Source organism: Mercenaria mercenaria, chromosome 12 (genome assembly GCF_021730395.1).
Source record: "Mercenaria mercenaria strain notata chromosome 12, MADL_Memer_1, whole genome shotgun sequence".
Classification (NCBI taxonomy): domain Eukaryota; kingdom Metazoa; phylum Mollusca; class Bivalvia; order Venerida; family Veneridae; genus Mercenaria; species Mercenaria mercenaria.
The window spans coordinates 10,395,147-10,407,992 of record NC_069372.1 but is presented as its reverse complement, the minus strand read 5'-3'; the positions used below and the strand labels follow the sequence as shown (position 1 = coordinate 10,407,992).

Below are 12,846 nucleotides of genomic sequence, written 5' to 3'. Positions count from 1 at the left end.
ATTTTGGATTTCCATTATTGCTATTTTTATGTTATCCAATCAGACGACTTGTTCGATTGTCAAAGGATAAGAAAAATATGCGGTTATTCCGGGACTCGAACCCGGGACCCCTAGCTTACAAAGCAAGTGGCCTACCGACTGAGCTAACCGGCTATCTGATACAATACGACATAAGAGTTGTAAATATCAAAAGTCAATGCTACATGTAGATTTGCAAGATGTCGTCTGATTGGCTAGCGAAAGAGCCGTCAGAACGAGGCAATGAATAGGTCGTTTTCAGATCCTATGCGTAGCGTAATATAGGAGATGTACTTTAGTCAGATTGCCTGTCAATAAAGACCACTTTTTGTTTCTCCCAAAGGTGGTCTTTACAGACAGGTTTGACAGTAATGTCCTAAAATCACCGTGTACTGTGCGAATCTCTATAATCATGGGCAGTTATCTAAAAACAAGTTTATGTCACTATATTATAGATCATATGTTTATTTACGACTGTGAGAAGTTTCATTAAAATCTACATTTCAGAAATATTTGTATTCGTGAAAATGTTATTAAAATTGTGATTTTCCCATAGACGCCCATAATGAAAACTTGTGAAAGGTCCAAGTTTTTAAAATCAATCTAGCCAAAAATTTCAAGCACGCGGCTCTATCTTTTTTATTTGCCGGAAAGCCTTTGTATTAAGGGTTTAAGCAAATTCTTAATTGTAGAAAAGATTTTGATCCGAACGTGCAGAAATACTTTATCCAGACCAGATTTTCTAGATTATATACCAGTACTTACCTGTTTTCCGCAAGTAGCTGAAACTTCCCAACATGAATCCGGGGTCATGGTAGAAGAATGACAGACCCGTGCACCATCTTCTGTCAAATCATAACTTTAAAACATTTGCCTTTTGGGAATTGATCTCTAACCTCGATTCTGATTTTTGCTCTACATACTGAATTTACATAGCAGTCTCAACTCTTTTTATTTGCCGAATTTCTTAAAGTATACCCTAAAGTTTTGGAAAAAAACAACAGGGTTAAATCAAAATCTACATTGTAGCAAAAATTTTGATTCGAACATACAGAACTACCTTAACAGACAAAATGAAAATAAAGCAGTGTTATTACTAAGATATGCACTGGTACTAAGTTATTCTCTTCTAGGCCACACCATGTCTGCAAATGAAAAGCTGACAGTCCAAGCCTTAAAAGACCACGACAAAGTTCAACCAAATTTCTCATCTACCGTCCGACGTCAAGGTTCCAAAAATGTAAGTTGTTCTTAATACACGAACGTTATATAGTTGATTCGAATACCAGTCTCAACTAAAATATCTGATAGATCGTTTCTGAATGCAGTCTTGAAACTGACCGATGACAAAGCTAACTTTTTAAACTCGTCTCCAACGTCAGCTGTATAACCCTTGAGCTTTAACCCTTACCCTGCTAAATTTCTATAACGAACTTGTCCAATTTTCAATATGGACAGTACCATCAACTGGTTAGAGGGGTGTTTACCAAAAAAGTACTGACTGAGTAGCGAACAGTGCAGATCTTGATCAGACTGCACATCCGTGCACTGGTCGCAAAGACAGAATCAGCCCTATCCAGCATGGGTTAATTACTAAGGTAGTGTTTTCCGCATTAATTATCAGCTTTGGAAAATGGCGTAAAACTTGAGCCAAAGTGATGAAGCTTTTAGGAGTTGTAAGTACATTCTCTTCGGTATCATTCATGACAGGTTAAAAACAGAGTATTGGTAAACAAACGTTAGAATATTGCTGCATGGATACCAATTACAGCGAAGGGAGGAAATCGAAACTTTTATATCAATCAACACAGTTCAGATATGAAAAGCTTGATAAAAATTACGAATGTGTATTTTATTCCTTACACAAAATACGTGTTTATGATCAAAGATCACGCAGATATATCATATGATCAGTTTCCAAATCCGCCTTAGTGAAACACCTACAATGTTAAGTTAAATGTCGACATACTAGACTTCTTTTTTTAGTTCTTGCTGCAGTCGAAAATCATTAAAAGTAACCATTGGTATGTGTTCGTCCAGCAACAGTATCTTTTATTTGAAAAAGATTAAGCTAAGCCCTTTTCCAGAAACTGAGAGACAATAAATTAAGATGATTTCTTCAGAATGATGTGATTTTTTTTTCAAGATATTATGTACTAATATTTACTTTTGAATTTCTTAGGGAACATAATATCTAATGTATTCACCAATGCATTGTAGTCTATCCGTTTAAATAAACGCATTTTCCAAACGTCTCGAGAGCGCTAGCTGTGAGTGAGAGGTCAGGAAATGATGGCGATTGATATGATATAGGACTTGTCTTACAAATAACCTTTTAAGCCTGCTAAATTTCTATAATGGACTGGTTCATCATTCAATTTAGGGCAGTACCATTAATTATTCGATGGGGTGCACGTGTTCAATGAAAATTTACTGACTGAACAGCGAACAGTGCAGACCATGATCAAGACAGAATCGGGCTAAAGGTTAACCTAAAACTACATGCATTTATGACGAGCCTTTTAAATACGAAAACTGTCTGTTGTGCAAACGTGATCATTGTAAAACAGAGTTATGTATAATGCACCTTTTGCTTTTCCTAAAAACTGATATTGCGACATGACATTACACGACCATGCATATATTATGTTAAGCTGAATTACAGAATTGTATTTTCACAAACGTCTTTACCCTCAAATGAAAGACAATGAATAAATATTTAATATCGTGTTCTCTTTTATCTGACAAGAACGGAGACAAATCATCTGAACCGTGCCATGAGAAAACCAACATAGTGGCTTTGCGACCAGCATGGATCCAGACCAGCCTGAGCATCCGTGCAGTCTGGTCAGGATCCATGCTGTTCGCTAACAATATATCTAATTCCAATAGGCTTTGAAAGCGAACAGCATGGATCCTGACCAGACTGCGCGGATGCGCAGGCTGGTCTGGATCCATGCTGGTCGCAAAGCCACTATGTTGGTTTTCTCATGGCGCGGCTCATATTCTGTTTCACTTGTATTTCATTAGGATTTTATTGACGATTTTGCAGCTTGAAGTGTTTATGCTTTTCGCTGCACGCAATATCCCATGCTTATATGTAATTATGTACAACTATATTGCATAATAAATCTTCATCCGAAATATAATAAGACACATCCGGAAAATTTAATCGAAAACAGTACTTAATTCTTTCGCGAAAACAAAAATCAGTCTCCAGTTTAAATACATTTACTTGTACGTGAAAACTATTATTTGAATATTGTACATTATTTCTAAGGAAAATATTCCAACTAAAATAAAAGAACTTTGCACATTCAAGTGAAAATCATCCAATGAAAATAAGAATTAAGTGAAAACTATCACCTGAATACTACATAAATTTCTGCAAATGACAATGTAAAGCAATGTATGTATTTAAGTACTTAATTTTGCATAAATGATATTTTGGCGGTTAGACGTTGCAAGCAATTTTAAATTGGAAATGAGGGAAATGTACGTACCGAACTAAACTTGTATTATGTACGTGTGTGATTATTTAACCCTGACACTGCTAAATTTCTATAATGAACTTGTCCATCTTTCAATTTGGGCAGTACCATTAACTGTTAAAAGGGGTGCTTACCAAAAAAAGATACTGACTGAATGACGAACGGTGCAGACCATGATCAGCCTGCACATCCATCCATGCAGGCTGATCTTGGTCTGCACTGGCCACAAAGGCAGATTCACTTGCCGCCAGAAAGCTATAAGGGTTAAAGCCCTTCAATGTTTTGTGATTTACAATATTTATTACTTATGTTACATTTCAGTAGATGAAATCAGAATTTGTAATACAGCAAAATTTAATTAAATTTGATAAATTGACGGTGACAGAATGTTACTTGCGACAAAAATTTGAGCGATCATTTCAAAGCTTCTACAAAGCCTATAGAAACGTTGTTGTTATGAAGACTTAAAGAAGTTTTGAATGATACGCAAGTTTTGCATCTCATAAGGTAAATGTTCAACTTAAATTGGCAATAACTTACAATCTTCGCTGATACTTGAAAGATGGGTGTTACTTACTGGTTTTATTACAGCAATATTGGCAAGCTAACTATTGACTTATCTAGGAGTTAACAAAAGCCATCAAAGTTATTGACCTGCAATGAGTGGATTTGAAAATCGTTTTAAGTTCTACAGATGCAAATATTTTAGCACAGAAATTGTTAACTTTAATCTTTCTGAACTCTACATTATTATATCTTATCAGTCCTTATGTGTTATATGGGTCGAACATATTTATATTTTTGTTGCGAAACACAAAATTATAAATTTTGAGAACAAATTAATATGGACAAAGGCAATGATAAGCAATTTCATAAGTTTGCAACGTCTTTAATATTTCGGCTAGGGGGTTGGAAGTACTTTTCTACCTTTAAGCATGAAATGTGATCGGTGCAAAGACATGTAGAAAAAAAATGTAAATGACATATCATATCTACATGTACTGGTTCGTTTGGTAGCTTCACAACATACTGTTTTGCAACTGCTTAATATGCTAAACGTACAAAATTATTCCTAAAACTCTGCTTATAAAATACGATTATTAGTCCTATGTATTTTCAAATCTTTAAGACAAATACATTAGAAGAAACTATAAACTTCCTTAAGAAAATATTTCTTTCATCATCTGATGGTGAGTGACCTGGTTTCACAAATTTTGTATATCTGGTTTAGAAATTCAGAAATTAGAAGTCTGTGTTTCCTTAAAGACATTCTTGCTTGATACTTGAGATCATGTGTCCGAAAGATCCTAAGAAATGACGATCATCTCTTTGTTCAGTAACAAGTTCGACATTTATGCCATAATATCTTATGATACTAGTTACATATTTCGAACGTTTTATATTTCAGGGATGTAAAGTTTCTTTGTCGTCTAGACGCTCTCATCCAAGTGGAGACCAAGCGTCCCAAAGATCTGACAGAAATGGAAGACCGCCACCAAAAATAAACTTTTTCAAATTTGTCGTAGCAACAAGAGCATGGCACAGACTGGCTAGAAAGAATAGCCTGCACAGCGAGAAAGTTGACAGACCCGTGATAAAAATTGAAAACACTTACAGAACTGAACCAGAAGAGGGTAAATACTTCGCGCCAATGAGAGTGGAAAATATGATGAAAGAAACGTTAGAAAGGAAACTGAAAACTGTGAAATATACACCAGACGGGTGCCGTATCATAGCAACAGAACTGACAGAGGAGATCAAGAGTAAAGTCAAGGCAATGGATTTCCCACGCTATAAAATCGTCTGCAATGTATGTATTACGGAAAATAAACGTCAAGGACTAGAAATAGTGAGTAGAGGCGTTTGGAACCAGGACACAGACGATTATGCGTCATATACGTACAGAAACCCTACGTTGATTGCTGTAGCGACTGTATATGGGGTGTACTATGAATAGATTCACCAGAATTACATTGAAAATTTGAAAGTGAATGTTATTTTATAACTAATAAAAGCGAAATTGCAAACATTTTAAAACACGAAATAAGATCAACCTTGCTAAAACATAGAAGAAAGTAAAACGATATGAAAATCGGAGAATAAGTGTTGAAGGTCCGCTTATTTTATAAACAGAGGCAGCCAGTTCAGGCACTGTGACACAATCATTCTTTTCTTCACAATATGTTCTGTGAAAGACTGTGAAAAAGGGAAAATGGTAAAAAGAGCGTTTAACAACGTTATTTCATCATGTTTATTTTTCCTTTGTATTTCATTTAATTAAGTTTGGTGGATTTTATTGTTTATTTTCAAGAACTTGACAATGAAACATATCAAGTTTAATTCCTGTTTCAATGCATTTTGGAAGAAGATGTGTACTTTGAACAGGTTCGCATATAAAAGAAATAAATACTTGGAACTTGTCAGATAAATAAAATCCTTCAGCCTAGTATATATCGTTAACCAGACCTAGGCTAGAAGTTAGAGGGCCGTGGTCCAATCACAGAGGCCAGAGGTCCGACTACCGAAACCTTAGCCACTATCTTGACTTTAAAAAACAACAAACAACAGTCATGAAATCCCCAGCAAATACTACGGTGCCCCTAAAGTGACATGTTACACACATTTTTTCCAATTAGGTAATGTGATACTTTTTTTATTTCGTTTAAACGAAATCATTTCGTTTAAACGAAATAAAAAAAGTCTCACATTACCTAATTGGAAAAAAAGTGTGTAACATGTCACTTTAGGGGCACCGTAAAATACAGAATAACTCGTTATTCATTTTCATTTCAAACGTGAAATAATATCAGAGGCTAAAGATTGTAAGATGTTTTTCAAAAAGGAATAACTAAATGTGCTATTTTTCAAAAATGAACTTGGACCTTTAATTTTCAGGGTTAAACCTTGACGTTTCGTAAAACGATCTTCATTACTGACTTTGTACGACATATGTACAAATAAGATCAGTTGTTTTTGAACAATGAAATTTGACCTGTATCAGGTTTGACCTTGACTCCTTTTTGATGAACTCCTTATTGCTGACATTGCTTTATAACAATATTTTTGTGATGTACTAGTATTCGTCTCTCGGGTTTTTAAAAGGCCGGATGTCATGAGGCGCTTTAATACAGGCCCATATTAAATTAAGATACTATTATAACAACCTATTACAGCTGGCTTTTTAGCATATGAATGTTCACAATTAACGAAATCTTCACGTAAATTTGAAGAAATAATGGATGCAGTGCTAGGGAAAGGTGCGGTGTGCTCGAGATAAGATGAAGATCACTGGAGATAATATGTGGAGGGCTCGAAGAGAACATGGTCCCTTTTAATCAATAAAAAAAAAGATGGGGCAAAAAATATCTCCATACTACGCCGCTGATTTAATATATTTTTCAATAGACATTTATTTCTAAGAAATGAGTTTTTAAACATTGATAATATTTGACAACTTTGTTTCTATGGAACAATCGTTGACAGAAAAACAGTCAACCGAAAGCTTCTCCAAATAGAATAAAAACACGTGCGTGTACTAACAAATATTAATAATTTACAATGGTTAGTCTTACCTAGCACGTCTCAAACGCCATTGTGTTAGAAATACTCTTCTTTCGCTTTTGAACCAAAACAACAGAACGTTCCTATTGTCACGCAGTAAAGCAAAGTGAAAAATATTTGAAACGTAGTAAATTGATGTTAAAGACTAGCTTTTACCAAATTGTTAATGCCATGTTGATATGATAAAAAGCATTGTGAAAAAGAAAGGAACATTAGCATTTACAAACGTACAGGGTAACACATATAAAACCATATTCTATACGCACTGCATGGACCGTAAGCTGATAAAATGTTTTGAAATTCAATTAATAATGTTTGTAATGTCCTGCATTTCTTAAAGTTTAGCAGATATTTTATTCTATATATTATCGTTGAAGTACGCGAACGAATCTTTAAGACAATTTGTAAGAGGCCTTATACGCAAAACAAGACCTTTGAGGGATATTGTGCGTAGATAATGAATTTTATTATTTTTGAAATCCCAGTATTTCAGTCATATAAATGGGGGAAAAGTACATATATCACTTTGTATCTTCTTATTCTTCTTCTAGTTATTACACTCCGTCATAACTTTGAAGATTATATGTAGGCGCTGAATAAGATTGTATGGTGTTTTTCTTTTTCAATTTGATCTATATAGCTTTAAGTATGCGGGTCCGAAATAGTACATGAATCATACTATAGCTTTATATGCATGTTCTTTCACTTAAGAAGAGATCATCAAGGAAAACCAAAAGAATTATTTGCTTTTTTAGTTATTTAGTTTATGTGCTTATCCAATTTCAAATTGTTTTGGAGTGTTTACACCTAAATACATTGATGGCTGAACTTTTCCAAAGATGGTGTAGTTTGTAATAAAGCTAGATGGATTTTTTTTCTGTGTAATACTAAAGATGTTACATATATTAGAATGGAAATGCATCAGCCAATCCTGTTCCTATTTACCAGCAACTTCCAAATCAGACTGAAGAAGCTTAGAGTCACTTAAAGTTTTAAGTTCTCTGTAAATTATGCTATCATCCGCAAAAAGTCTAAAAGGGGTTGGCAAGATCATTGATGAAGATTAAGAAGAGGATAGGACCCAGAGCTGTGCCCTGTGGTACACCAGAGGTTACATCGCCTTCTGTGACATTTCATCTTCCAGTACTACTTTCTGGGTTCTATCCTCTAGACAATCAGAAATCCAGTTGAGAGCATTACAAGTTATCTCATAGTATTTTAATTTATACAGTAGGTGTTTATGTGGCACTTTGTCAAATGCTTTGGCAAAATCCATTATGATAGTATCCGTCTGGATGTTTTTGTTATGAGACTTACTAATGTTTTGGATGAAAGAATTGACTTTATTTTCACAAGAAAGTGTTGCCTCATTTTATTATTTCTCTTATATTGATTCATTGTTTACTGGTAAAACCTTTCCTAGTTTTGATACATTATGTATGTCAATAAGTTATTATGTTTTCCAGAAGGTTCCATAATTGGGTGTTTACACTAATTAAAAGTCTTGGTTATTCTGGATTCTTCCAGAATCTTCTTTTTATTCTTGGTGATACATGAAAGTGCCGGAACCTTCCGGGATGCTTTAAATAAGAAGCTGCCTGAGGACATGGGAGAACTTAGGTAATATCTTATTGAAAAACTTTCCTGTATTTCTTAATAACAAAATATTACGAATTTGGACATTTAACATTTGATGGATATACATTATCATTGTGGATATAAAACACCGAAGAGAGGCTTTATATTCTTTGGATATACTAAAGTCAGTTTGGATTTTGTGAATATTATTTAATATTCTAACACGATACGATTGATTTTCCTATTAAACAAAGAAGGCTGAAAACAGTGAATTATTATACAACAATTCACTGTTCTGACGTCACAATTATTACGTCATAGCGTCAAACGGCATAGCGGCGCGCTGGAAAAGAAACCGATTGAAAGCGGGCAAATATTTAATGAATGCCGTCAAGGATGCACTTTAAAGTCCTTGGTAACGTGTTAGAATCGAACTAATATATCTCATTTAGTGATCCGCTCTTGAATAAGATCATTGTTTGTCGTTCAGATGAGTATTATTATATCACTCAGGCTGCGCCCTCGTGATATAATTCCTTCGCATCTGAATTCCAAACAATGTTTTATTCAACGACAAATCACTACTTGAGATATTTTATTTCTTAATTATTCTATGAATTATTACTGATTGGATTTATATTTAACCAGGACAGGCATTGGACTATTCTTGCATATTATAATTGGATTTTACGGCTAGTAATCATTTTCAATGTAGATCTATCTGAATTGTTACTCTTCAAGATAAGTTTTGTTTTTGTCAATAGTTGCTTGTTTATTTTTCTGTTACCTATAGTATTTTAAGTAACAAGCAATTGTTACCCTTAGACGTGACAGTTGTTACTTTCCAAAAAGACATATCATTGCTAGAGATAACATGTTCAAGTATTTCATATCAGGGAAAAGTTAGAAAAATTAGTGGCATCATGTTTATCTCCCTTTTTAAAATCAGGGCACACATTTGCATACTTGCCTTCCACAAGAGACTTATTAAAATTATAATAAGAACTGGTGTTGTAGTTTCTTTACATGCTTTCAAGATTTTAGCATGTATACCATCAGGGCAAGAGGCTTTATGGTGATTTATATTTGACAATGATTTAGTAATTACTTTTTGAGAGATAGTAATGTCAGGCATTTTTGGATGAGGACTAGAACCTTTGTCTTGTATTTCTTATGCAGTTACTGGAGTAAATGCTTTTTGAAATTGATCATTTTATTATTATATTAGCTTTTCCGATTGTGTATCTGCTTTCAGTAAGATATTTTCAAGAAGCGGATGTATGGTGGATGATTCAGTTTTTTGTGTTCTTATGTACGAAAATAAGTTCTTAGTTTCAAAAGATAGAAAAAATATATGAAAACATTGAAACATATTTGTTTTACAATAAATATTTTAAGATATCGAATAAATATATAAAGATAGGCAATAATTATATAGAAGATATAACACATTACACGCCATAATGCAATGATATCTAATAATTCTTGATGTTGTTTGACATTTGGTTTACAAGGAATAGTGATGGATGATTTCAAGTCAATGTTGCCCAAGTTAAAATCACCGCCGATTAATAAGGTTGTTAACTCTACAATGAGACTCATTTAGAGGTTATAACACATTAAAATAGTTGCTGTTCTTTATTCTGTATAAAACTGACCTAATTCCAATGACCGCAGCACACATCAGGACCCATTTTAAATTTCTGTAACCTACATTTTCTTGAAAAATATTGTCAGTACTAACTAAAAATCAAAAGAAAAGTGGGGGTCATGTTTGATGCAAGAAAAATAATTTCAGTCAAACACACAAACTGCAAAATCAGCTAAAAAATTAGACCCTAACTTATACTGGTGGTGTATGATGTACGTTTCCATGAAAAATTTTGTAATGTTGTTATTTCATTATGCAATTGCTACCTACATGTCAAGCATAGATCTGTCATGTGATTTTAGCAAAAAAAACTTGCAAAGAAAATAAGGAAAATAGCTCTACAGAGCAAAAGAAAAACTGAGGACTATTTGTATCCGCCATTATGCGATACCATTTTTTTTTCGCGCCATTTTTCTTTTTAGTGTCTGTATGCCTAGATACTGTAAGGAAATACACATGTATCATCCTCTGGCTGCTGTCTATAAAAAGAGCCAACAATACGTTTTGGAGCACTTTTAGAATCTGTCCGTAGGTAAAATCTGCATAATTTGCAATATCCAGTACCTGTATGGTTTAAATAAAGGTAAGGCTTTTTTAGTCTGTATATTTCATAATTGGGGGGCTGCTGCCCCACACACCCCCCGCATTTTCTAAACCTGGCGAGGAAAATATATCTATGCTACCATATCGATAAATAAAAGAATGCCCAAATAACGAGAATAGCTACGGACAGATTCTAAAGTGACTGATAATCACCTCATATCATATTCATTAATGAAATTATTGATTTCATAACTTAAAAGTCCATTTCGCGGAATGGACATCATTTCGCATTCTGTCCCAACCGCGTTTTTTATTTCTACTCTCCAGAAAGGAGATACGAAGTGGTGTCAACTTCCTGCGAAAGAAAACTTTGCACTTTGCTATCAATTTTCTGATAAATAAACAATTAAACGTGCAGTTTTGCACTCATGTGATAAAATTGACAAATCAAAATCGAGTTTCATAACTTCAGTTGAATATGAGTCGGAGAAGCGTCAAGATTGTTGGAAACAACGTTTCCAAGCACGGCTTGGACCCCTCAGTGGTTGTCCCCGGTACAGAAACGGAAGAGCATCAGGATGTTTACAGCCTCGAAATTATGCGGGATTTTCCTGCAGGTCCTTTGGATGTTTACAGAAAAAAAGCCTCCTTTGACTGGAAGGAAATGAGAATGTTTCTTGATGGTGAAGACATCTTGAGGTTCAAGGTAAAGCTTCTCTTTTTCTAGTGGCTAGGGTTCTGTTATGATAAGATAAGCTAACCGCACTAAGACTACAGATGTCTATCATTAAAAAAAATACCCCTTGTATTTATGTCTCCTACACCACTGTGGTGGGAGAGTGGTGTGGGAGATATATTGATTTACTCCCAGGGGTCACGCTGTCGATCGCCACTTGAGCCATTTGCGACAAAAAATTAAATGTGGCTCAGAAATTTTCTAATTGGCGAAAATGGCCTGAAGCTATGTCTGTCTGCAAAACTACGAATATTGCCAGTTTTACGAACCAAAAGGTGTGAAAAATTGATAATCTGTGTAGACACAACATCCGTTATTGAAAGGGAGGGAGCCAATTTGCAATTTTTTTTATTTGATCAGGCAGTTAATTGGCGATAATTAGATTATTGAATAACAAACTGGATAATTATAATCTTCATTTTGTGCACTTGATACGATTTTATGAGCAGTCGGCCGTTAGACAAATTTTCTATGATTGCCGAGGGTTAGTTTGGGCAAAAACAAATAAAAATGCTTTAGACAAGCAGAAATTGTAAGTATTGAACAGCTATGATGATAGAAAAGCAATAAAACATAGGTATTTTATCAAATATTTAATTCTAACTTACGTTTTCCGAATTTGTCACCCGTTTTCGCGACCGTGATTTTCGGATATTTCTGACGAGATTTTTTAGTGCAATCTTAATAAAAAGCCAATAAAAAGTCTACATTTAAGAAAAATATGACAAATGTTGCAAAAGGAGCTCTTATTTTGAAGTAATTTTCGAGAATAAAACATGCGAAGGCATCGAACCCCACCCACTTATAGGTAATGTGCAAAATAAAACACTGTTTTTTTTTTTAAAACTTTTTTTTTCTTTTTTGACATCTTTATTTTAAATGTGATTTTCAGAATTTTTTTATTAAATGGCAGATGTTTATAAAAATGATAATTTTAGAAAATAACACAAATTGATTTTCTAAATATCTTTTTAAAGGGTTACTAAGATTAATATGTAATAACTACATTAATTTCTTGAGTAGTATGAGTACTTTGGTACATATAATGTAGTCCTACAAGAACGTCAATGCTATGCGCTTCGCCGTTGTTGGCCTTATAATTTTATCTTCGGAAAAAGCAGTGGCTCAGAGAAAAAAATTCCCAGTGTGACCCCTGACTCCTGTCTGTCAGTCTGTCACAAATCTTGTCCGCACTCTTAGTCAAACAGTTCTCATACGATTTTCATCAAACTTGAACAAAATGTGTTTGCCAATAAGTCCTCTGCCAA

The 12,846-nt window shown here is 34.2% G+C and overlaps 2 protein-coding genes across 2 annotated transcripts in view; both read left to right on the top strand.

Annotated features, from left to right (window-relative positions):
* The first annotated feature begins 1,155 nt into the window (after positions 1-1,155).
* LOC123535506 (dynein light chain Tctex-type 5-B-like) lies at positions 1,156-6,086 on the top strand. Its single transcript, XM_045318221.2, has 2 exons — positions 1,156-1,258; positions 4,918-6,086. Exons 1-2 carry the CDS (start codon positions 1,160-1,162, stop codon positions 5,464-5,466), a joined length of 648 nt encoding a protein of 215 aa, XP_045174156.2. The 5' UTR covers positions 1,156-1,159; the 3' UTR covers positions 5,467-6,086.
* Positions 6,087-11,174: 5,088 nt separating this feature from the next.
* The window catches only part of LOC123534499 (peroxisomal acyl-coenzyme A oxidase 3-like), a 31,094-nt gene continuing 29,422 nt past the window's right edge, over positions 11,175-12,846 (top strand). The window contains exon 1 of the mRNA XM_045316779.2: positions 11,175-11,548. Coding sequence (XP_045172714.2) covers positions 11,321-11,548 — 228 coding nt within the window. The 5' untranslated portion in view covers positions 11,175-11,320. The remainder of the gene's footprint in view (positions 11,549-12,846) is intronic.